This window comes from Pelodiscus sinensis, chromosome 32 (genome assembly GCF_052426305.1).
Source record: "Pelodiscus sinensis isolate ZL-2025 chromosome 32, ASM5242630v1, whole genome shotgun sequence".
Taxonomy (NCBI): domain Eukaryota; kingdom Metazoa; phylum Chordata; order Testudines; family Trionychidae; genus Pelodiscus; species Pelodiscus sinensis.
Genome location: NC_143083.1, coordinates 3,877,388 through 3,899,693, shown reverse-complemented (window position 1 = coordinate 3,899,693; position 22,306 = coordinate 3,877,388). Strand labels below are relative to the sequence as shown.

The 22,306-nt window shown below is 48.8% G+C and overlaps 1 protein-coding gene across 5 annotated transcripts in view; it reads left to right on the top strand.

Moving 5' to 3' along the window:
• Positions 1 to 22,306, top strand: part of BTBD2 (BTB domain containing 2) — a 37,656-nt gene that overhangs the window by 6,778 nt on the left and 8,572 nt on the right. For 4 of the 5 annotated variants that reach the window (XM_075903217.2, XM_075903216.2, XM_075903213.2 and 1 more), the window contains exons 2-6: positions 1,201 to 1,320; positions 7,853 to 8,009; positions 15,932 to 16,037; positions 16,714 to 16,911; positions 19,887 to 20,079. In XM_075903217.2, the coding sequence (XP_075759332.2) occupies positions 1,201 to 1,320; positions 7,853 to 8,009; positions 15,932 to 16,037; positions 16,714 to 16,911; positions 19,887 to 20,079 (774 nt within the window). The remainder of the gene's footprint in view (positions 1 to 1,200; positions 1,321 to 7,852; positions 8,010 to 15,931; positions 16,038 to 16,713; positions 16,912 to 19,886; positions 20,080 to 22,306) is intronic. The other variant, XM_089774979.1, reaches the window with a different exon arrangement.

Genomic DNA, 22,306 nt, shown 5'->3' with positions numbered 1-22,306 from the left:
GGGGGGGATTGACTGGGGGAGGGGGAGACTGCTGGGTCGCCTTGCACCCCCCCTGGAATTTCTTCACGCCCTCTCCCCTCCCAGTTTGGGAACCCATGGTGTAAATGATTTGTGTGTACCCACCAATACTTCTTAATGCTTGCATGGAAATTTTGCCTATTTTCTAGGCTTATGATATAACATCTTTACTGAGGTTTATGTGACCAGAAGTAAACATCCCTACAGAAATGAGACAACAACACTCTTCACCCCCCCCCCCCCTTCAAAATAAGGAAAGGCCTTTCTTCTCAGGATACAGTGCTAGCCAGTGGCTGATGATTTTTGTGGGATAGTTGTGTGGAGATGAATATATTTCAGGAAGCTTGGAAGAGGGTCTTTGTCTGACGTGGAAGGAAATTGCACATTTCTTTTTAAATTTGCTTTAATCAAAAAATTTTTGATGTCTCATTGCTAATGTGGAGATCAAAAGATGGAAAACAGTCTTGTTAAGACTTCTTTTGGTGTGTCTGGTATTTTAGAATAGAGCAGTTAGTCGGGACTTTTAAGGTATGTCTGCCCTGGAATTAGACCTCTCTGGCTGGCCAGTGCCACCTGACTTGGGCTCAAGGTCTGTTTGGTTGTGGAACCCAAACATTACATGCAAGTTAAACAGCCCCATAGCCCCTGCCCTGTAAACCTCATTAGTTGGCATTGGCTGGTGGCTAATTTTTAGTTTTGACATACTTCTATGTGTGGATTCCAGCTCTTGTGATTTGGTGAAGCAGCTCGAGTCACTTAACCTTTTTTGTACCTCCAGTTCTCAATCTGTACGATGGGCCTACCTCACGGGGGGCTATAAAACTGTAAAGTGGTACGTAAGGGCAAACAGTTCTATTAGCACATGTACTGTCTGTTATAAAATGCATAAACTCTGGATTTATAGAAGCCCTTGTGTTTTTTCATTGCATACTGGGCTTAGAGGAGATTTCCAAAGATCACCAAAGTTTGCAACTTTGCCTGGTGGTGTTGGTAATACAGAGTAGTGATAAGGCCTAGAAGAGAAGTGGATTGCTTCTGAGAATTTTACATTAGTACTGTCAACTGTCCCCTTGGGATGGGCCGGGGGAGCAAAACTCAAATGGGATTCTCCCCCCCTCCCCCCCCAGAAATAGTGCTTTACAGTTTAATGTAGGATTTGTTATTTTTATTTTTAAATGTTAGGTTTGTGTTGGCTGTGGGCAGTGCGGTCTTCGATGCAATGTTTAATGGTGGAATGGCCACAACTTCTACAGAGATTGAACTGCCTGATGTGGAGCCTGCGGCCTTCCTAGCTTTGCTAAAGTAAGCCTCTTTTATTGTACAGTGTAATTCACTTTTAACTGGGCACAGGTTATTGTGAACATGAATATTTCAGATGCCAATAATCATTGTATCTTTTGGTTAAAATGGAGATTAAGTAGTTTATTCTCACTACTATTCCCACCATTGATTATTATTGTACCAGATAATTTTATCTTAATTATCTGGTGCAGTGTGTTCTTGAGGTACTATTTTTTGTAAAGACTTTGGGCTGACTATCAGTTTGAAAAAAACAAACATCCTAAGCCAGGACACTGTCACTCCACCAGCCATCACAGTAGATGACTACCAGCTTGACGTCGTCCACCAGTTCACGTACTTGGGCTCCACCATCACCGATAATCTCTCCCTTGACGCTGAGCTCGACAAGAGGATTGGGAAGGCAGCCTCTACTTTAGCCCGCCTGACAACCCGAGTGTGGACCAACCCCAGGCTGACAATCGCAACAAAGATGGCAGTGTACAACGCCTGCGTCATCAGCACCCTGCTGTACGGGAGCGAGACATGGACCACATACGCGAGACAAGAGCAGAGACTGAACGCCTTCCATCTATGAGGTCTGCGCCGCATCCTGGGCATTACCTGGCAAGACAAAGTCTCCAACCTCGAAGTTCTGACTCGAGCCGGCCTCCCCAGCATGTACACCATGCTCTGACAACGTCGCCTGCGTTGGCTTGGCCATGTACGCCGCATGGAGGACGGGAGGATCCCAAAGGACATCCTCTACGGGGAACTGGCATCTGGGAAGAGAACCACAGGGCGCCCGAACCTGCGATTTAAAGATGTCGTGAAGAGGGACATGAAAGCCATCGACATAAACACGCAGTCCTGGGAAGACCTCGCAGCAGACCGCCCGAAGTGGAGGGGCACCCTGACCACACAGCTCAAGTCAGGCGAAACGAACATGATGCGTGCATCAGAAGAAAAGCGAGCCCGCAGGAAGTTACGCAACAACAACAGCCAGGGAACCACCTATAGCTGCGACTTCTGCGGCAGAGAATGCCTGTCCCGGATTGGCCTTTTCAGCCACCAACGACGCTGTCCCCGACGCTGTCCCAGACAATCCGACACGAACCAAGACGAGAACTAGGATACGTCATCCATGGTCAACTGACCGACGGAGGCCTACAATTTTTTGTAAATCCTTTATTTCCTATTTGATAAACCTTTTTAAAACTGCCATTGTTTATGTAAGACACATACAAGTGGCTTTGCACGTCTGCTGGTTCTGTTGCACTGAAGGCATGTCTAACTAGTGTTTACAACTCTTTAGCTGTATTGGTCTAGAAGCTGATACAACTGAAACAGTATGTTCCTTGGTATAGACACAGTTATACTATGATGATAGGAACAAGCTATACTGATAAATGCCTTTATATTGGTGTAAGAGGACAGTTTCTCAGCAGTGAAAGATTCTATCTGTCAAAACTCATACCTTTACTTGAAATCATTAAATGGATACTGAATTGTTTTTTAGAGCAGGCCAAGTAAATCCTGTTCGTAGAGCTGGCTTGCTCTGGATGCTAGGGGCTCTTTAGAAAAGGAGAACAGCACAGCATGCTCTTTGCATTGCTTGACTTACAAACAAACCCAGCTGGAAACCCCTTTCCAAATGAAAGGGCAGGGTCAGTGCCTCCAAGATGGGCTGTGGTCCTGGTAAGGGAGACAGACCTCCAGCCAGGACTGGGAGGAAGGGGAAGAGGCCGTAGTTAGGAGGGAGGCTCCTCCCATTGCCTATGGGGGTGCAGAAGGCTCCCTGCATTTCTGAGTGCGGGAGAGGCTGATGTTAATTGCTGCTTATATTTTGTTTTCTGTGTCAAGTGAAATTAATGTTTACCAGAGACTAACAATTGAAATCAAATTCTTCCAAGCCTGTGTACAATCTGTTGCTTGAGTGGCATTTTTAAAGCTGCCAGAAAACTTGGAAGCGCCTGTGGTTTTTGGATGCATGATAACAGCTCTCAGTAAAGGCGGCGGAGTCCTTTTGTGCTCCTTAAAGGGCCACATTTTGTGTGCAAAACTGACCTCCCTAGAGCAGTGGTCACCAACCAGTAGATCGGGATCTGCCAGTAGATCTTAGAGCCTCTGACAGGGGATCCTAACTGGTTTGGCCAAGTGTCCACACTTCTGCTGCCCCTCCCCCTACTGCTGTGCATCTCCTGCCCTTTGCCTTGGAGATGTCTCTCCTCACCCCCAGGAGCCTCCGGCTTGCTGTACAGGGCAGGGGAGGAAGAGGGGCACTGACGTCAAGGCACCCCCTCTCCCACCCTGTATCCTATGTCCACAAAGCAGAGAGGGGGCACAACAGGACTTGGGAGGGAGTTTACTGGCTGCTTTTGAGAGTGGTGCAGGGCCAGGGCAGGGGTGATCCTGCCTTAGCCCCACTGCACCACCCCCCAGGAGCCACTTGAGTTAAACAGTGCCCAGTCAGAGTCCACATGTCAAAACCCTAGCCCAGCCATGAACCCCTCCTGCACCCCAAACCCCTGCCCTAGCCCCGAGCACTCCTGCATCCAAACACCCTCCCAGAGCCTGCCCCTAGAACCCCCTCTGCCACCCCAACTGCCTGCCCCAAGCTCAGCTCAGAGCCTCTCTCCCACTCCAGATCCCTTCATCCAAGACCAGAGCCTGCCCCCAACCCTCTTCCCTAGCCTGGTGAAAGTGAAGGAAGATGGAGGAGAGAGGGAGAGTGGAGTGAGCAGGGGTGGAGCGTCGGGAGAAGTGGTACAGAGGAGGCGGGGCTAGGGTATTTGGGTTTGATCTTGGATTGCACTTAAATTCAAAAAGTGATCTCATGCTAGAAAAGGTTGGAGATCACTGCCCTAGAGCTTGTGCGAGTACTGGCATCTAAGCACAATGCTGTCAGATGTCCTAATGAAGATTTTTCCATAGCTGGGTAAACATTAAATACAGAACATCAAGTTTACACAGGCAATAAACTGTAAGTGTCTTGTTTCGGCAATCTGTGTTCTGTAGCTGACTTAATTGCTGCCATCTCTCACTTTGACACACGGTTTCCACCTCTCCGGTTGTCAGGAACACTGTCTATATATAGCTTTGGAACATAGATTTTTTTTGTTTCCCTTTTCAGAAAAAGTGCTTTTGCTATAGCTAAGACATCAGAGAGGAAGCAGAGCCTTAAAGGCTAAAAATGATTTCCCCATCCCCAGAATGAAGGGTTAGAAATCCTCAGGACTCCCTTTCAACTGATGCATCAGATTTAAAATGAAAGCACCAGGAAACCTCTCCCCACCCACATACAGTGCTTCCTGCCTGTGGAACTAAGAGCCTTTAATTGGTTTCAGTTTAATCCATACCCAGCCAAACAAAGCTGGCGGTTAGTTTTAATACTTGATTTAAAAAAAATGCAAACTAAAGTAGGGCTTGAGTTTAAGAAAAGTCAAACTGTGAAGTTATTCACTGATCTCTTCTGAAAGCCTGCGGTTTTTAGTGTGGTTCGTGAAAGGCCCAGTGAAATGGTCTCTGAAGGAAAGACGATCTGGAATTAACATTCACCCTCTTCCTTGGTATCTGTCCAATAACAGAAAGGAAAACACCATTTTTCCCTATAGAAAAAGAAGAGTAAAGCTCGGATAAGGTGATGACTCTGTGTGAAGAGTCACACTGCATGTGGCGCCACAGCGTTCTACGTGACTTGGCATTACGCTAGGGTTCTTGCCTCAATGGGCTGATTTACCAGGGAAAGATGGAAGGTCTGATCTCACAATGAACAGGCCCAGCAGTGACGCTTCAGTGCTTTGTTTAACAATTTACTTGGAATTTAGCACTTGTCTTCATGCTGATTTTGAACTGGGAAGAAGTGCTGACACGGGCCTCCTGGATGCCATGAGGTCAGGAAGATTTTTTTCACCAATGTCCACAATTGCACTTTCTGCCCCCCTTAAAGTTCAGTTCCACTGCCAGAAGCTAGATTCCAGTTGTGACTGGGTGCATCCTGGGGCTAGGAACCACTGTGCCCCCTTGGCTTTCTCCAGCCTGAGCTGCCTCTCAGTGCTTTGCTAGTGACCAGTGGCAACCCTCCAGGGGCTGTTATCACACAGCACAACTGCACCCAGCTAGGTTGCATGAATGCCCCCATGGCCGCTCATGAATCAAAGAGAGAAAGGCACCAGAGCCAAATCCCCCCAGCACTGTACCCCAGGAATCAGGCCTGTATGCAGGAATTTCTGGGATGTGTGCTTTTGTTGTAAGTGTGGACTGCAAGTGTGTGAATGCAACCCCATGGTCCCCCACGTAAGCGGGGAAATCAGCCCCAGCCTTCCCCTCTCCTCCCTCCCCCCCGGCCAGAACACGGGGGAGGGAGTCTCAGGCAGCTCACTGCTTCTGCCCTGCCCTGGCCAGCTGGAGCATGCTTGCTTGGGAGATCATGAGGGGGGTGCTTTCGCACCCTGCACTCTCTCCCCCACATACGGGCCTGGGAATATACTATTTAATTTATTAATTGGTTCACCACTTCAGCAGTGGAAAGTGGGTATATACCAGCCTTTGCAAATTTCAGAGTAAATCTACCAAACGTGTCAGGCAAACTCGCTAGTAAAGACGAACAGTAAAACAAGTGTATTCGCTATAAAAGGTACCTATTAAGTGATAGGCAAAAAGAGTAGTTACCAAAATAAAATAAACAGTCTAAATTCTCAATTCTATTAGAGTGGGAAGCAACTAGATCAACCCGTTTTCCTCACCACACTGGATGCTGCAGTTGGCAATACACAGATTTCACCCTTGAAATGTAGGCCAGTCCCTCCGTTGGAACCTTCAGTCTCCTCAGTGCCCTAGTTGCTGGCAGTGTAGGTGGGTGAAGAAGAGAGGCCGAGCATGGGCCTCTGGGTGTTATACCTTCGTTCAGAAGCAGGGAATGTTTTTTGGGCCGGGGGCTGCTGACCCACAGAAAGATCAGTCGGGCGCCTCTCACAAGTGAGAAGCCAAGAGGGGGGAAAAAAACAACCACCCCATATCCTCCTCCATGACATGGCCCCCGACTGAGGAGGAGAAAGATGCTCCCCACATTCCCCTCACACCAGAGCCTAGGAAGACCAGGGAAGCGGCAGGGGGCTGGAGCACCAGCATGGGCTCCCCAATGCTGGGTGGGGAGCTCTGAGCCTCGGGGGCCGGATCCAGGCAAGCTGGGGACCACATCTGGGCCTTAGGTTCCCCACCCTTGCCTTAGTTCAGGTGCTCGAAGAAGACTGCAGAGCCTGCAGCAAAGTCTCCCTGGGAGCAGGGCCAGCAGCTACCAAGAAGGTGACAGCAAAGCGTTGTCCCCGGGAGTGCAGGGGGTGGGGAGGCTCCTGGGGAGGCTTTGCAGCGGGCTCTGCAGGATAAAGTTCACTTAAGCTTTATCCTGCAGAGCCCGCAGCTCATGCCACCCGGCGGTCGCTCGGCGTTCTAGCAGTCGCATGGTTCCGTTTTTAAACGGAGTACGGCAGTGTCTGCTGTGTCCGCATCGTAGTTGTCCTCTCTAGCTAGTGTTTTTGTTATCGCGCAGTGGGCTCTTGCTTGTTTAGATTTGTGTGGCCTCAGTCTGCTTTTCATTTGGATATTGGCTGTTCTGAATGTTTCTTGTTTTTTTGCAGTGTAGATATATGAAGTCAGCCAGACTCCTGAACTTTTCTCAAAGCCCTTTAAGTATCCCAGTGATTATCCTTGGCTTCAGGCCTGGTTTGGGGCTTGAGCATTTTTTAATACTAGCATGCAAGAAAAGGATGATAGTCCCATAATAATAAAGGGTAGCTGTTTGGGAGAGGAACCAAATACATAAGCCAGTGGCTTGATAGTGTTAACTACAAATACTTGGTAGCTACATCACCTTTTAGTAGATTCTCAATGTGCTTTGCCAAGAGTCTCAACCTACGTTAAGTGGCTCTCTGGGACCTTGTGTCACGCAATACTTTAAATGTATATTCTTAGAGGAGTCTAGCAAGTAAAATGTCAGGTTAGTGATGTATTCTGGGTTTGAGTGAGGGTTTAGTTGTAGACATCTGCTCTCTGGCTTTCCTCATGATGGGAAGGCGGAAGACGTCCCAAGTCAGGCTAGTGGTTGGAGCTGGGATAGAAGTTAGACTTTTTATGGCTGTCATCAAGGACCTTTTTTATAAGTGGCCCTTTTACCCAAGCAGCCTGAACTTGGTGGCTCTCTTGTGACTAGTGCTGCTTGCAGAGAGAAGTATCTTCAGGAGGGCTGGCATGTACAATCCAGTGGCAGCACTGCACACTGTGATCATGGTTTGAGTCCTCTGCCTCTGAGGACAGCTAGGCTGTGAGCATGGAACTGTCTTACTTCAGTCTAGCCGCCTGCTGTGATGATGGGCTTTTTATCACTGTGGCAGAGTGGGGAGAGGTATCAGCTGCTACTAAAAAGTAAGAAATGGCTCCAGCGTGATGAACGAATACATCCTGGTCTTTGTGCATTGGAGATTTCTGTCCTGGCTCTGACTGCTGTCTTCCAGTGGGTGAAAGCAGGCTTACAGAGTGATATTTGTTTGCGTACTTCCAGGTTTCTTTATTCGGACGAGGTTCAGATTGGTCCAGAGACTGTTATGACAACACTTTACACAGCTAAAAAATACGCTGTCCCTGCTCTCGAAGCCCACTGCGTGGAGTTCCTAAAGAAAAACCTTCGTGCAGACAACGCGTTCATGCTCTTAACTCAGGTATGTTCGGATGCTGTGTGCATTTCAAGTCATTTTTAACAGGTGCAGCAGCTTTAGCTTATCGAGGATTTTAAAGATGTTTTGGTGGCGTGGCTTGAAATGGAACAGCTGACTGCTCTGGTAAACATTTTGGCGTGTTGTTTTAGTCCAGAATTCTCGCACGACTAGCTGGAGGTCTCCTATTGATGAAGACTGATGTAGTCCTAAAGCATGAATTGTAAGTGCTTATATTATTTGCTGTCACTATTCCAGAAAGAACCTTTCAGGTGTGCAAAGTGCCTTAATGCCACGATCATGAGAAAACAGTAAATGGCTCTGTAACAAGAGAACTTTACTGGGCTTCATCTACCTGACAAGTGTTATGGTCTAAAACTATAAAGTATTGGTTGTTCAAATTTAGGGCAACTCCAAGAATAAATATTCACTGTATGGAGCCCACTGGCAGTCATCTGAAGGCCCCCTTGAAGGATTTCTTTAATACCAGGATTCCCCCACTTCTGAAGAATACACAAAGAGCTCAGCCTTTCATACCACAGGATGTTTTTTCTCCTTGGGGAAAGAAATGAGATAAGAGGAACAGTTATTTGTTGTTGCAAGTAACTGGATGGTGGCCTTTGTCCTCAGCAAGCACCAGCTCCGCTCTCCACTACAGGAGATGTACACACACGTGGAATTTCTGGATAAGGTGCTGGCTGAGGCTGCAAGACCCTGCCAGTGTCCTCTTGTGAGGCTGAGCTGGGACCCCAGCTATCAGGTTTTTATTTCTGACTGCTTTAGACAGCAAATCAGCACTTAGTGGATTCCGTCTGCTGATTTATTTGGGAAGGTTAAGTCTCTGCACAGAGAGCTTTTTGTTGTAATAACTGAAAAATTAATATTCATAAAATTTTCAGACTAATTTTTAGTCCCATCAGGAACTTTGTTCTTGTTTAGGGATCTGAGCCTTTCCTGGGCCACTACAACTCTTTCTAGGCACAGCTGAGGACAAATGCAGGAGTTTCAAAACATCTCTCTCCTTCAGTAGCACCCTGCACGTTCTAGATAAACACACTTGGCTTGTTCTGCTTCAGGGCAGGGCATGCCTGACTGCTGTTCTGTGCAGGTCCCTCAGTGGTTACACACACACAGTGGGAAAAACTGCCTTAGGCTATGGATGGCACCAGCCTTCTAGGGGAATTGGCATTCGTTTCCCTCTGCTGAGTTGGGAGCAGTGGTCAAAGCAACTGGGGAACAGTTTGGCCCTGGGGGACTTGACCAGATTGTCCTGTGCAGGGGGCCTTGATGCCAGGAATTGTTAACTTGCTCTGTGATCCTGTTCCCTGACTCTAGCACTTTGTGGGAAGTCCACTTTCCAACTGTGTGTCGTGCTGGCCCACTGCATGCTTGAGGAGCTCTGCCTCCCAGCATTGCTCTTCTTCACCCTGGTCATCTTGGTTACAACTTCAGTGTCTGGCTCTTCAGTGGTTTCAGAATCTCTGGCGTCAACCATGCGAGTTGCTTTGCCTGGAGTGCTTCAAGTTTTGGTCCCCTCTTGAGTCAGATGCTCTGGATCCAGGATCTCTGGCACTTAATGCTTTGTCCTCTGGCGTCTCGGGAATACGTTCTTAGGTGTATGTTGTCTCAGTGCTTGGTTGCTGTGTCAGGCTCTTGCAGCACTCGCTGTTCTCTTCTTGCTGCTGGTCATGAATAAGGCCTGTCTGTCTTCATGTCCTTCTAGGCTGGCTGTATTTTCTTCTTTGAGTCCGAGCTTCCTGTCGTAACATTTTCCCCTTACCCGACTCGGGCCAGGTTATTACTGGGACTTAGGGACTCCTAGCTTCTACCTTGCTGTCTGGGGTATGGCCTCATGTCTACTCTGAAATGCTTTGCTCCTGATGATCTCAGCTCATTTTGTACCCGTGTTTGTCTCTTGTCTGATGTAGGGATGAAATACTCATATTCCCTTAAGATTTTTAGCATTCTGGTCCTTTTGGCCATTTGGGCTAAGTAGCCCAAGGTCTCAAGCCCAGGAGCTGGGAAGAGATGTCTTTTAGTTAGATATCAGTTGCTAAAGACACTCAGCTTGGTCAGCAGCTGTCCTCTCATCTCCCATTTTTTCAGTGAATGGGAAAAGGAAAATTCTTCTTTTGGACTTCATCATGCAGTGATTTTGTGTAGTGAGCTTTTGGCTCTCCAGTGGATGACTTCCGAAATTTTGGAGAATGATAAAACTTTGTCCCCCAGTAATTTCTTCAGTTGGAGTCATAGCTGTCCCCCTACAGCACAGGAAGAAGAGGTTTTACTTGTATTAAAGTCTCAAAAGATTTTGGATTGCATCCATTGTCTCAGCAATACTTGGGTTAGCGGAGTTCGATGGACACAGCTTTTGATATTCCTTTTTCCATTTCTTTAAGATTGGTTCCTGGCTCCTGACTTAAAGCACCCATCCTATCTTGTGATTCATGTCAGTTTTCCATTCTTTGTGGGGGACAGTAATCGCTAGTACCTGTACTTTCCATTCATTCTCCATACCCCAGGAGTCTTAGAATGGCTGGCTGGCACTGGCAGCCTTTCTGGGAAACAGGCATGTGGAGCTGCATCTCCTGGCCTCAAGGTCCAGTCCTGTCCTTGAGCCTAGGACCCAACCTCAAAGTCTCTTTTTACCACAATACAACTAGATTGAAATGGAAACTCCAGACTTATGCCTTTGCAAATCTAGTCTCCATTGGGGCACTCCTGTGCTGGGAGCTGTGTACATTCCGTAAGATGATCCGTGCATCAGAGAGCTTAGTCTAAATAGGAAAGACAAAGCATGGAGGATGGAAGAATTCGTCAGGGCGACCTCTGCATGTTCCTGTGTGTTCTGAATGGCTCCCAGGACCTCAATGGTACCTAAGCTAGGCATAGAAGAGATAGTGCCAGAGAGACCCAGGACTCTGGTGCTCGGTCCTTGGCACTCATTCTGGAGATCTTGGTGCCACTTATGCTGGACATAGAGCCACTTTCAGTGTATATCCAGACTCCTAAGGAGGACTCTCATGTGGCCCGATTTAGTCCATGTAATGTAAGGAAATTCACAATGGTGTAAGTACATCGATCTATTCAATCTCTCTCCTCTACCCTCCCCCCATAGACACTGGCACAAAGCAAAATTTACACGAGTGCTACTTGCTTCAGTGTGTTACTGTTTTGACTTGTATCAGTTTGAGTTTCACTTTGCATCAATGCTCTGTGTCTACGTTGTGGCATTTTCACCTGTTGTAATGTCAATGCAGTTGTACAGTGCAAACTTCAGTAATGTAGATTGGCCTATTGTACTCAGGTGCTATTTTCCCCTGATCTGAAATAGCATTCCCAATTACACATGCTTTCAGGCAAAGGAAGCCCTTTTGTGAAGGGCTTTCTTAACTTGATTTTAAAAAAAGAATGAATCAAACTAAATGTAATCCAGTAGTGATCAATGGCTCAGTGTCTGGTTGGCGGTTGGTTTCAAGCGGAGTGCCCCAAGGATTGGATCTAGGGCTGGTTTTGTTCAATATCTTTGCTAATGACTTGGATGAGGGGATGGATTGCACCCTCAGCAAGTTCGCAGATGACACTAAGCTAGGGGGGAGAAGTAGATACACTGGAGGGCAGGGTTAGGGTCCATAGTGACCTAGACAAATCCTAGAAGGATTGGGCCAAAAAAAATGAGGTTCAACAAGGACAAGTGTAGAGTCCTGCACTTGGGACAGAAAAATCCCAAGCATTGTTACAGGCTGGGGACCAACTGGCTAAGCAGCAGTTCTGCAGAAAGGGACCTGGGGATTACATTGGATGAAAAGCTGGATATGCGTCAACAGTGTGCCCTGTAGCCAAGAAGGCTAATGGCATATTAGGTTGCATTAGGAGGAGCATTGCCAGCAGATCCAGAGAAGTGATTATTCCCCTTTATTTGGCTCTGGTGAGGTCACATCTGGAGTAGTGTGTCCAGTTCTGGGCCCCCCACTATAGAAAGGAAGAGGACACATTGGAGATGGTCCAGTGGAGGGCAAGCAAAATGATTACAGTGGTCTGCAACCTATGGCTCTCGAGCTAAATATGGCTCCGTATAGAATCAAATAGGACTCTTTTGTCATTCCCAAAATAGATGCAACTCTTTCAATTAAAGCGAAAAACTAATTCAAAATTTTAAAACACACAAATAATCATGTAGCTTGAATGTGGCATGAACCTGAATTTGACCAGTTATGATGTAAGCTTTAAAGAAATGTGCGAAAAGATGCAGCAGCAGAAATCCCATTAAATAAAGTCTGTAAGTCCAATGTTTCATTTGTGCTGTTGTTAATCCTCATGTCCTTTATCAAGGATATTAAGTTGTATATTTTCAGTCATGCCAATGGACATTCTTATACAGCTCTTTGTTGACCATTTATTCTGCATTTTGATGTACAGGCAGTCCCCGAGTTACGCGGACGTCGGATCCGCAGTTACGAATGGGGCTTTTCTCACCCCGGACGACGGGAGCGGCGGGACGCCCAGATGAGCCGCGGTCCCACCGCCCGCGTTCTCTGGGGCGAGAAAAGCTGCTCCCCGTCTCCCTGGTCTGCTGGTCAGACCAGGGAGACGGGGAGCAAAGCCTCGGAGGACGCCCGCAGCGGGACAGCCGCGGCACGCCTGGGCTGTCCCGCTGCGGGCGTCCTCCACGGCTTTGCTCAGCGTCTCCCTGGTCTGACCAGCAGACCAAGGAGACGGGGAGCAAAGCCTCGGAGGACGCCAGCAGCGGGACAGCCGTGGTGCATCTGGGCTGCCCCGCTGCGGGCGTCCTCCGCAGCTTTGCTCCGGGTCTCCTTGGTCTGCTGGGGGACGGGGGGGCGCAGCTAGTGCCCCCTCCCCCCCAGCAGACCAGGCTTTTCTGCCCATGACACCTGGGGTAGAGCAGCTGGGGCACTGCTGGGTTGGTCCCGCAGCGCTGCTCCTCGGCGCTACTGGACCAACCCGGCAGCACCCCAGCTGCTCTGCCCCAGGCGTCCCCAAGTCAGCCGCTGCTGAAACTGACCAGCGGCTGACTACAGTAAGCCCAAGGCAGAGTTGCTCTGCCCCCGGCTTCCTGGAATCAGCCGCCGATCAGTTTCAGCAGCGGCTGAATCTGGATGCCAGTTCCGACTTACATACAGATTCAACTTAAGAACAAACCTACAGTCCCTATCTTGTACGTAACCCAGGGACTGCCTGTAGTTTGGCTTTTTGGTTTGAAAAGGTTGCCGACCCCTGGAGTAGGGAGCTGGAGCACATAACTTATGAGGAGAGGCTGAGGGATTTGGGCTTGTTTAGTCTGTGGAAGAGAATAGTGAGGGGGGATTTGAGAGCAGTCTTTAACAACCTGGAGGGGGATTCCATAGAGGACGGAGAGAGGCTGTTCTCAGTAGTGAGGGATGGCAGAACGAGGAGCAATGGTCTCAAGTTACAGTGCGGGAGGTCTAGGTTGGATATTAGGACAAACTATTTCCCTAGGAGGGTGGGGAAGCACTGGGATGGGTTCCCTGGCAGGGCGGGGGGAATCTCCATCCCTAGAGGTGTTTGTCTTGGCTTGACACAGCCTTCGCTGGAGTGATTTAGTTGGAGTTGATCCTGCTTTGGGCAGGGGGTTGGACTTGATGACTCCTGAGGTCTCTGCCAGCCCTAAGATTCTAGGGTTTGTCCCACTGTCAGCTGACATGTTGAACCTAACTTGTCCTTGTCTACACTGACAGCAAAGTTCTAGTTAACAGGACTCTTCTTCGAGTGCTTGCTCATGTCCATTCCATGGAGGTGCGTGCGCACAGCGTGCACGTGTCGTTGGAAATTTTCCCCTTAGCAGTACCTGTTGGGCCAGCAGGGAGCCCCCTGGAGTGGTGCCGGTATACCGGCCGATATATACCCCTGCTGGCCTCCACCCCCTCGGTTCCTTGTAACCCCCCTCACTGTTGATGGAACATGCTCTTGCTCTCGTAGGCAGGAGGGCCTGCGCGTCAGGAGGCCTACAATTTCACATAGCGAACCATCAGGTTCTGCTGTCTCGCTATGCCTATAACACCTGGGCCTCAATGGATAAGTTCATTGAGCTACTCCCCAGGGACTCTCGGCCTGAGTTTAGAGCCCTCTCAGAGGAAGGCAGGGCAGTCTCTAGGGCCGTGCTCCAGGCTGCCCTCTGAGGCTGACGCAGCTGCACGTGCCATGGCTACGGGGCTGGTCATGCACCGCAGTTTCCCCCTGAACTACAGAACTCCATAGGGGACCTCCCCTTTGAGGTCCTTCGCCATCTGGACCTGTGGTCCCTGCACCTGATGGCGTGGAAGCTCTGTGGCTGACAGCGGCGGAGCCCCTGTGTTGCTGGGAAGCGGGAAACCTTCCATTAGGGCTATTTATCTGGCTAAGTGGAAGCGGTTTTATCTCTGGTCCACCTAGGGGGGTGCCGCCTGTAGACTCCCTGGTCCCTCTGGTCCTGAGCTACCTTCTGGATCTTAGGCTTCGGGGTTCTCCTCCTCCTCGATTAAGGGCCACCTAGTGGCTATTTCTGCTTTTCACCCGGTGCCAGGGATAAAACCCTCTTTGCAGACCCGATGATAAAAAGGTTTTTGAAGGGCTGAGACAGGCTTTATCTGCATGTTCGGCAGCCCATTCCCCAGTAGGGTCTTAACTTGGTCCTGTCCAAACTCATGTGACCCCATTTGAACCCTGGATGACATGTTCATTAGTACACCTGTCCAACAAGGTATTCTTTTGGTGGCCATCACATCAGCCAGGCGCGTGTCCGAGCTGAGGGCTCTCACTTCGGACCCCTCTTATACTGTCAAGTTACGCCCCCACCCCACCTTCCTGCCTAAGGTGGTGTCAAACTTCCATGTGTCTCAGGACATTTTCCTGTGTCTTTTACCCCAAGCCCCATGCGTCGGGTAAAGAGCAGGCGCTACACACTTCGGATGTTAGGGTGCCTTAGCCTTTTATTTAGAAAGAACAAAGCCCCTTCCGCAAGTCGCCCCAGGTCTTCAGTGCCATTGCGGAGCGGCTGAAGCGTCAGCTGGTCTCTGCGCAAAGAATCTCCTCTTGGCTCACAGCATGTATTAGGGAATGCTACAGGCTTTTAGGGGTCCCAGCGCCTCCCCTCATGGCCCACTCCATGAGAGCACGGGCCTCCTCTGCAGCGTTCATGGCTCAGGTCCTGATCCTGGACATCTGCAGGGCCGCCACGTGGTCCTCTGTCCACTTCGCTAACCATTAGGCACTGACACATCAGGCAAGGGAGGATGCTGCCCTGGGTAGGGCCGTCCTCCACTCAGTGGAAGTTAGAACTGATGCGCCTCCTGGGGTTTCTGCTTTGGAGTCACCTACATGGAATGGATGTGAGCAATCACTTGAAGGAAGGACGGTTACCGGCCTCGTAACTGTTCTTCGAGATGTGTTGCTCGTGTCCATTCCAAATCCCACCCTCCTCCCTTTCCTCACAGTAGTCCGGTAAGAAGGAACCGAGGGGTGGAAGGCCAGCAGGGGTATATGTTGTCCTGTATACTGGCGCCACTCCCAGGGACTTCCCTGCTGGCCCAACAGGTACTGCTAAGGGAGGAATTTCCGATGCAAGCACGCTGCGTGCACACCTACATGGAATGGACATGAGCAGCACATCTTGAAGAACAACAGTTACGAGGTAGGTAACGGTTCTTTCAAAGTCCCTTTCTAACATGATGTAAGTTTTGAGTGAAGATATGTTCAGCTAACTTGGGCCAAGTTTTCTTCAAGAATTTGTGGTGTTACTGTTCCTTAACTGAGAGGCTCGGCTCTGTTGTCTGTCTTGGCTTGCAAACTAGTGGCAAATTCAGTAATTGGAGTAAAGATGCTTTAAAATATCGCTGCACATCCCGTTGGCTGCAGATAAGGAACTGAAGACAGGTTTTTCTTTGCATTAATGATGGATGCTTCGTTGTCAGGCAAGACTCTTTGATGAACCCCAGCTGGCTAGCCTCTGCCTAGAGAACATAGACAAGAACACATCAGATGCCATCAATGCTGAGGGATTCACCGACATTGACTTAGGTAAGCTTTTTCCTTTCCACACACTCTTGTTGCAAGCTTGATTTTTAGGCTGCACCAGTTTCTTGGCAATTTCTCCTGGTGGTTTGGCCCTAGCGGTCTAGGAGCAACTTCTCAAGTGCTGGAACTGACCGTCCCTGGGCATAAGCATCTAGGAAAGGAGGATTCTCAGCAGAAGTCTTAGAAGTAGGCTCTGGCATTCACTCCCCTTAGCGCTGTGACACTTCGGGCAGGTTACAGTCCTATCCCTTCTCTTGCTGTTGGCCGGTGGAGGATGGGAGGAGTCGGCAGTGTCTTGACTTGAGGCAAGTGTTAGATGTTAAATATTAAGTCCAGGGACATTATTGTGGGCACGTATCGTAAATTAAACTGAAGTCAAAATATTCACTTTCCCTTCAAACTTTTTGGCTCTTGCTTGCATTCAAGTTTGAGTTGTAGGTAACCAGAAACTCCTTTGACTGCACACCTGTCAGTGTACCTGCTCTGTGGGCGCTGTGTGCTGCCCACTTGTGAATGCAGGTTTGCTCATCAGTTGTAGGCATACAGTTTTCAGGAGCAGCCCCCTAGTTCTGAATTCCTCCTCCTTTCCTCACCTGGGGATTCTGCGTTGGGAACTTTGGCCGCTTAAAATCAGGACTTGTTGGTTAGTGCCTAAAGTTGTTGCTGTCCTGCCTTACAGACACCCTGGTTGCGGTGCTGGAGCGGGACACCTTGGGGATTCGGGAGGTGCGTTTGTTTAATGCAGTGGTTCGCTGGTCGGAGGCAGAGTGTCAGCGGCAGCAGCTTCAGGTGATTCCAGAGAACAAGCGGAAAGCACTGGGCAAGGCACTTTCTCTTATTCGCTTCCCATTGATGACTATTGAGGAGTTTGCAGCAGGTAACTGAACCATGGTGCTTCTGGCAGACACAGTCTGAATAGAGGGTCGAGGATGTTTTTTCAGAGACTATCCTGTACTGTTCCTAATACTGGTCAGATGCTTTTTGTTGGACACTAAAATATATCCCACCATTTTTCAGTAATTCAGTTATAAATGTCCCATGGGGAAGCTATGAACAGTAGTTTTCTAAAAGTTAAAACCTGTTACTCTGCATATTTATCAAGATGCTTTATTCCTAGTGTATGAAAAATGCCATAACGTGGTATCTCGATAGGATTTTCGTGTTCCTTCAAAGAGTGGACAAAGTGCTAGCATTTAACATGTAATGTGGTAGAAATGGCATTGTATCCTACTCCTGAAGGTGACCTACAAATGGAGAGGGCATTGTAAGCTGTTCACGCTTTCATTGCAAAGAAACACGATCCCTTTTCTGCTTCCTCTGAGCTATAGAAGGACCAGGAATATCTAGTGGCGTTGTCCCCGTTTTGCTAATGGGCGCTCCTGAGTAGACACCTGGAATGGAAGCTTTCTCAGCCTTCGCTTGAAGGGAGCGAGGTGTTCGATATTTCACAAATAACACTGTCCCCAAGCCTCCATCAAGCACGCGAGTTATAAGAGGTTCTCTTGGTTTAAACTGACTAAAAATCGTCCTTTCTTACCTGCCCAGGTGTCTCTTGCGATTTCTTCTCTGTTTCTCTCGTCCTCCAGGCAGGGCTGTCCTTGGGAGGGACGGGGGGCCTGGGGCAATCCTCCCCTCTCGTGGCCCCCCTCTCCCAGCTCACTGCCACCCTGTACCAGGCCACTCCTCCCTGGCAATCCCCCATTTTGCCCTGGGACTTGTTCACAGAAGGGTTGAGGGGGTCACTTTTAAGGAAGGAGCGGCTTCCATTCCTCAAGAGTGAATTTTGACTCCTGTGAAATAAGAGAAATGTAGTTGGTAAGCACAATATCCAAGCAAGTGTGTAACGTACATTTAAAGAGATGGGTAAACTCAGTCAGCAGTAACTGCCATGCTGTCTGTCAAAGTGACGTGGACGTTGTCTGATGTGCCAAACCTCTCTTGGTCAGAGCCAGTCCGTTCTCACTGAGTGACGTAGTCCTGCATGCGTACTGGGTGTAGTTAATGGCTTTCCTCCACGTGAACATCCAAGATCCCAATGCCTTGGTGCAGGATTATTGCATAAGTTCCAAATCTGATGTAGCATCTCCTGTGATTAAAGAAAGCATGTTTCCTCCTGACCGTGTCAAGATTCTCATCAGACAAATCCACCAATTTCTGCCTGTTATGTCTTTTCTTTCTGGAAGATGCTGGGTTTTTCCTCCCCTGCAGAGTTTGACAAGCTTTGCAGGTTTTAGTGTTCCAGGGTGAGAAGTTTAACTCTAGGAAAAGCCAGGATCTCTGTTCTGGGACTGCTTGTTTGACTGTTGACTATCTTGCATCAGATGTTCTTTTAGTGTCCTTTTCAGTCTTTTTAAATATTTTAACAATTTCTACCTTTGTCCTCTAAATTAACATTGTTAAAGCAAGGCCTCTTCTGTCAGTCACGGTGGAGGAGGGAAAATGGAACTGGTAGTCTACATGTTGGGAGGGTTTTGGAAGCTGTTGCTTTCTACAAAACCAGCTTATCATTTAGTACAGAAAATGGAGCTGTACATAAATGCCTTTGGCTGGCTAGCAGACCAGGCATGTCCACATCCCCTTAGGAACATTCCAGAACTAGGAATCGCAGCAACACATGATCTGTTTAGACATGATCTGTGGACTAATTTTTTTGCTGATCTAGGTGTCTGTAAATGCTCACAATATGTCTCTTGTCAAGTGTCATCTTAGAGTTGATTTTCAAGGCTAGTTAAAGGGGCACGGTTAATTTGAAAATCACTGAATGTGAATAATCATCGTTACAAATAACACTTAAGATTAACTGTAAAAGAGATGAAGATTTTTTGTTTATGCATTTGACAGCAACTCTGTGTGTGATCAACTTGATTATCGTTTCTCCCTCAGACAGAAGTCTCTTTTAAACATGAGATCAGAAAACCTATTTCTGCAAGGAATTAGTCTCTAGATTAAGAGGGGGGTTTAAAAACTGGAACTTATCAGTTAATTAATGGGGAAAAAAAGCTGCAGTTGAGTGTCTATTTAGAAGGAATACCTAAGATGACTCTTACAAGATAGGAGGGTTATTTTAGCTTATGTAGCACTCTGTTTAATGCTCATCCCTTCTGTTTCTCTCTCAAAAAGATGCAACAGGCAGAGAGATGGTTTTTTTTTTTAAATGTGGGGATGGAATCTCACCATTGGCAGGGAGGGCTCGGGTGTAGGTGACATTGCCTGAAACCGTGTCCATCCCAACACTTAAAGTTCCGGCACTAATCTGGCTTTCACACTGCCAGCATATTTTTAACATCTGCGTCTTCCTGCTGTACTTATCCCACTACCTTGTTCCTTCTCGGGTTTTACACAGCAGTGGTACTACACTACATGGGTGTAGAATTTGTGATTGTCACATACAATATAGACACAAATATTTCAAAAGGGAAGCTAGCTGCATGCAGCTGATATTCTCTTAAATGAATGGTAGAATTCAGGCAAACTGAATAAATGAACAGCCTTGTGGCTCGGTGGACCTCTGCACAGATTATACAAGGCAGGCGAGATGCTGATGGTAGAGTCCGTGAGTTGATGTGCAAGTTGAAAGTGGCTCTGTGTGCTGTGAAAAGGAGGTGTCCTGTGGCACCTGAAAGATGGACAGATTCATTTGAGCATCTGCTTTCGTGGGTCTAACCTGCTTGGTCAGATGCATCAGCTGGCTCACTTGCCTGGGGGAATTGAAATGTGTGTGGGATTCCTTGTATACGTGGTGTGGGGAGCGTCGGCCTGAGTTCTCAGCAGAAATTGGCTTTCCATTGCAGCAGTTTGTGCATATTTGTATTAAGCGCTGATGGTATCTGTGACCTGTCTGCTCCTTTGCAGGGCCTGCCCAGTCAGGGATTCTGACTGACCGGGAAGTGGTTAGCCTGTTCCTCCACTTCACTGTCAATCCAAAGCCCCGAGTGGAATTCATCGACAGACCGCGCTGCTGCCTGAGGGGGAAGGAGTGCAGCATCAATCGTTTCCAGCAGGTGGAGAGCCGCTGGGGGTACAGCGGGACTAGCGACAGGATCAGGTGAGTTCTGCTGCCTGACTCTTAATGTTTTGTGAGCTTGAGCTTGGGGTGGGCCTAGGCCTGGCCCACGTGCAAATGTTACACCAGTAACGTGTAAGGTGAGGATGTGGCTTTGTACTGGTAGGCGCCCTCGCACGCGTAAGCTCATTGATGCTTGTATAACTATGCCCATGCTGCGGGGGGGGGGGGGGGAGTGTTTGCTGCTTTAATCTCACCTGTGTAGCTTAAAATGCTGCCTTGGAATCCCAGGGCAGGCAGAGACCTCAGGAGTCATCGAGTCCAGTCCCCTGCTCTAGGCAGGACCAACCCAACTCAATTATCCCAGCCAGGGCTGTGTCAAGCTGAGACTTAAAACCTCTAGGGATGGAGATTCCACCCACTCCCTAGGGAACCCAGCCCAGTGCTTCACCACTCTCCTAGAGAAAGAATTTGTCCTAATACCCAACCTAGACCTCCCACTGCAACTTCCCCTACTAGTTCCTCCCTGTTTGTGAGCAGCAGGTCAAGCTGTGCATGGCCCCGGTCGGTTCCTTCAGCACTTGTACCAGCAAGTTATCCCCAACATTCTCCAAAAACTCCCTGGATTGTCTGTGTGCTGCTGTATTGGTCTCCCAGCAGATGTGGGGGTGATTCATGTCCTCCATGAGATCTGGAAGCTTCTTTCAGTTGGCTAAAGAAAACCTCGTCTACCTTATCCACCTGACCCGGTGGTCTATAGCTGACACCAGCCACAACATCACCCGTTGCTCCTGCCTCTAAACTTAACCCAAAGACTCTCTCAACAGGTTTTTCTCCTGCTATATGCTGTAGCTCTGAGCAATCCTACCGCTTTCTTACATACAATGCAACTCCTCCTCCTTTCCTCCCCTGGCTGTTCTTCCTGAACAGCTTATACCAGTGGTCCCCAATGCGGTGCCCACGGGCACCATGGCGCCTGCCGGGGCATTTGTGTGCGCCCGCCGACAACCTGGGCCGGCCCCGCCCCCGGTGCGCGGTGCATGGTGCCTGGTGCATGGCGCTCGGGCGGCCCTGGCCCTGGGGCACATGCTGGCGCCAGGTGCAAGGGCATCCCCACCCCTGGCGTGCCCCCGGGCGCATGAGTGGCCCCGCCCCCAGGTGCCCGGGAGCCTCTAAAGGTTGGGGACCACTGGCTTATACCCTTCCATGACAGCGAGTCATCTCACCAAGTCTCTGTTGTTCCAATCCCCTTGTAGCTCTTTGACTGTGCCAGGGCTTCTAATTCTTCCTGCTTGTTCCCCAGGCTTCTTGCATTTGTGTACAGACTCCTTTGTTAATGAGCTGATTGCCCCACATTCTTCTCCATACCAATCGGGGTATCCTCTGTTGCACCTTCCTCCCCGTGATCTTTCCTGGTATCCCACTTCCCCCCTTGCCTCAGGGCTTTGGTCACTGTCCCCCAACGAACCTAGATCAAAGCCTCCTTACTAGGTTTGCATGCCCGCACACATGCTTCTCCCTCTCTTAGGTGGATCCCATCTCTTCCTAGCAATCCTTGAACAGCATCCCATGGTCGAAGATACCAAAGCTCTGTCTCCGACACCAACTGTGCATTTACTCCACGATTTGACGATCCCTGTCTGGACCTTTTCCTTCAACAGGGGGGATGGACAAGAATACCACTTGCTCCTCAAACTCCTTGATCCTCCTTCCCAGCGCTGTATAATCTGCAGTGACCCGCTTAAGGTCATTCTTGGCCATATCGTTAGTTTCTACATCGAGAAATAGAAAGAGGTAGAGGTCCAAAGGTTTGATCAGTCTCTGAAGACACTCGGTCACATCCTGAATTCTAGCTCCTGGTAAGCAGCACACTTTGAGATTCCCGGTATGGACGGCAGATGGATGACTCCGTCCCTCTTAGGATCCAGTCATCTTTTTGATAGAATAAGCATCAGACCCGTGTCTAAATGTTGTCTGCAGCCTCACGCAGCTGTAGCCGAATTATGGCTTTGTTTTGGGTCACTAGACAACATGTTGGCTCACCGGGGCTCTGAATTTGTACTAGTTTTTGCTGCACTCCAGGCATGAGCAGTAAGATCATACACCAGCTTTTCTACTAGCATCAAGCCGGTTTCTGTAGATTGAATGTTCTGTGATGTGGATTCACAGATGCCAGGGACAAAAGGGGCCATTGTGGTCTAGTCTGATCTCCGGTAGAGCACGGGCCTGGGAGCTGCCCCAGAATGAGAGCATGTCTTTTGGAACAAGA